This window comes from Centruroides sculpturatus, unplaced genomic scaffold (genome assembly GCF_000671375.1).
Source record: "Centruroides sculpturatus isolate CEXI.00-Female unplaced genomic scaffold, Cexi_2.0 scaffold6812, whole genome shotgun sequence".
Lineage (NCBI taxonomy): Eukaryota > Metazoa > Arthropoda > Arachnida > Scorpiones > Buthidae > Centruroides > Centruroides sculpturatus.
In genome coordinates, this window is record NW_019390900.1 from 1 (window position 1) to 2,391 (window position 2,391).

General features: G+C 35.0%; 1 protein-coding gene across 1 annotated transcript; it reads left to right on the forward strand.

Annotated features, from left to right (window-relative positions):
- The first annotated feature begins 1,608 nt into the window (after nucleotides 1-1,608).
- LOC111617536 (monocarboxylate transporter 7-like) lies at nucleotides 1,609-2,356 on the forward strand. Its single transcript, XM_023358817.1, has 2 exons — nucleotides 1,609-2,123; nucleotides 2,268-2,356. The coding sequence occupies exons 1-2, from the start codon at nucleotides 1,787-1,789 to the stop codon at nucleotides 2,273-2,275; spliced, it is 345 nt and encodes a 114-aa protein (XP_023214585.1). The 5' UTR covers nucleotides 1,609-1,786; the 3' UTR covers nucleotides 2,276-2,356.
- Nucleotides 2,357-2,391: the final 35 nt, after the last annotated feature.

A 2,391-nucleotide genomic window follows, 5' to 3' on the forward strand; every position in this document is an offset into this window, starting at 1 on the left:
CAATAATAATAATGACCGTATAAAATTTTTAAGAATGAATCGATAAAATTTTGAGAAGTTGCCAAAGGGATAACAACCCTAGGTGAATGTGCAAATTTCTTATATAATTCCAGCTTTTCTGTCAATTAAAGCAACTATACAGTGAAGCGAAATTATCAGAAAAAAATAATTGTCTTTATTATTATTTTTTGCTCGTAAAGCTAACAAAGCATAGATATGTATTTAAGCAAACAAATAGAACATGTTACAATATAAATGAAGTGATACGTCAATAGTTTTGATACTCGTACGAAAGTATTATAAATAATACGAACACGTAATTTATTTGAATTTTTAAAATTTACATACGTGTGTACATAATTCATTCTCGCATATCACAAGTCATTCTTTAATAATTTCTCATTATCTCTTTTAATTAACTCTTTATAATACATTTGTGCAGTTATCCTCTCAACTATAACTCCTTAATTAATTTCTATACATGCTTAAATTAGGAATTTTTCTCGGCATCGTTTTATTTTAATATTTCCATTGTCTTACGTATCGATTCGAGTATAATGGTTTTTAAATAGGGTATGATCTCAATTACAAAGACCTATATTTTTTTGTCAAATAGACCATCATCTAGCTTGGTGCAATGAAGTGTTCCATTTCTGAGGGATGACCAATCACGTGAAAATGACCCAATAACTATTGTCTGCACCATTTAAAAATATCGATACTTAATTAAATATTGATCGAATTGGACAAATACAAGTTGTGGAATGTTTGCTTAATATTTACCATTATTCTAATTTATCAGTCGGCAGAAGATAAATTTGCAACAAATATTTATTGCTTAATTAATTACTTAAATAAATTAGCATTTGGACTTTTGACGCCGAATTGCTCCCTTTAAAATTCCTAAGAGCATAATTATCTTATCAAGATTTCCAAAACTGAATAAAGTATTCAATGATTTACCAATGCATATTTATAATTAGGTGATTAGTATATATTTTTCCCCCAGGGATAAAGGTTATTTTTTGCATTCTAAAATTAAGTTATTGTTCAGAATTTGTGCAATTCTCCTTCGGTGAAATCTGTTGAGACCGTCTGGTTCAGAAATAATCAATATTTCAAACATAAAGAAAAAAAATATCTTTCAACAAATACTGGAAAATTTATAGCTTTAGAAAATTGCAGAAATTATGCTATTCAGTAATGAACCTTTATACAAGAACATCGTCGAACCGTGAAAATGCAGAGATATTCTCATTCTCCTATCGGAAGGACGATTTTAAGTAATTATTTTTTAAAATTTATTTTTATAGTTAATATTAGAAATAAAACGTGTTTCTAAAATGCAGATTTTTTAGAAGTTTGGAAGAGTTTGACGAATTGTCTTTTATATGATTGTTAATTGGAAATGTTTGCATTGATCGTAGAATTACTGCACGAAAGCGTCCTTGTCGTGTCGAGTCCGAGGAGCTCTGGGAAATTTCCACTGTCGCTACGGAGACTGCTCAGTTGCGGATTTCCGGTTTTTCAGCCTTAAATGACGCAATCCAAGGCGCGCGCATACTTCAGCTGAGAGCAATGGTGACGTCACTTGCGCACTGAACTAATACGACATCCACTGAGAGGAACGAACATTAGTGTTCCTCGTGCCAGGGAAGGAAGCCCATCAGCTGATCCGGCAGCTTCGGACATCAACCCGAGACTTTATAGATCTCGCTTGTTTTTCCTTCAAGTTTCGTGACGGAGATATTCAGTAAAATATCAGAAGTCAAGTGCATGTCCCGATATGGCACCGAGACCAGAATTGGAGCGATCCACAGGAAATTTATGCACCGCAGACTCTATTGGGCATTCGACGCCCGTTACCTCACACAAAGGTGACATCAAAGATGGGACTGGATCGCCTCGCTCACTTAAGAGCGATTCGATCACCGTTACAGTCCCACCTGACGGCGGATGGGGTTGGGCAGTCCTTTTTGGCACCATGCTGGTCAATCTGGTGACCATCGGACATGTCAAATCCTTTGGGGTGTACTTCCCCAATCTCATGCAACATTTTTCTGCATCTCCTTCGCGCGTAGCATGGATCCAGGCGCTACAGATCTCCACCTGTACCTTTCTATGTAAGTGCTTTTTCTTTTCTATTGTCAAAATAATCAATATTTTGATTTTTCAGCCCGATTTTTACAGCATTTGCCATCTTCGTCCGATTGTCGTTTTCTAAATTACGTGTTATTCACCTAAAACTTTTTGCCTATTTAACACAGATATGTGAATAATCCCGATTGATTCCCGATTTTACATTATTTCTCCATGCAGAAGATATTATTCTCATCGGTCGGAGAACGGACGATAGATATCGATCATTGGCAAACCTTTCGACAACGAATG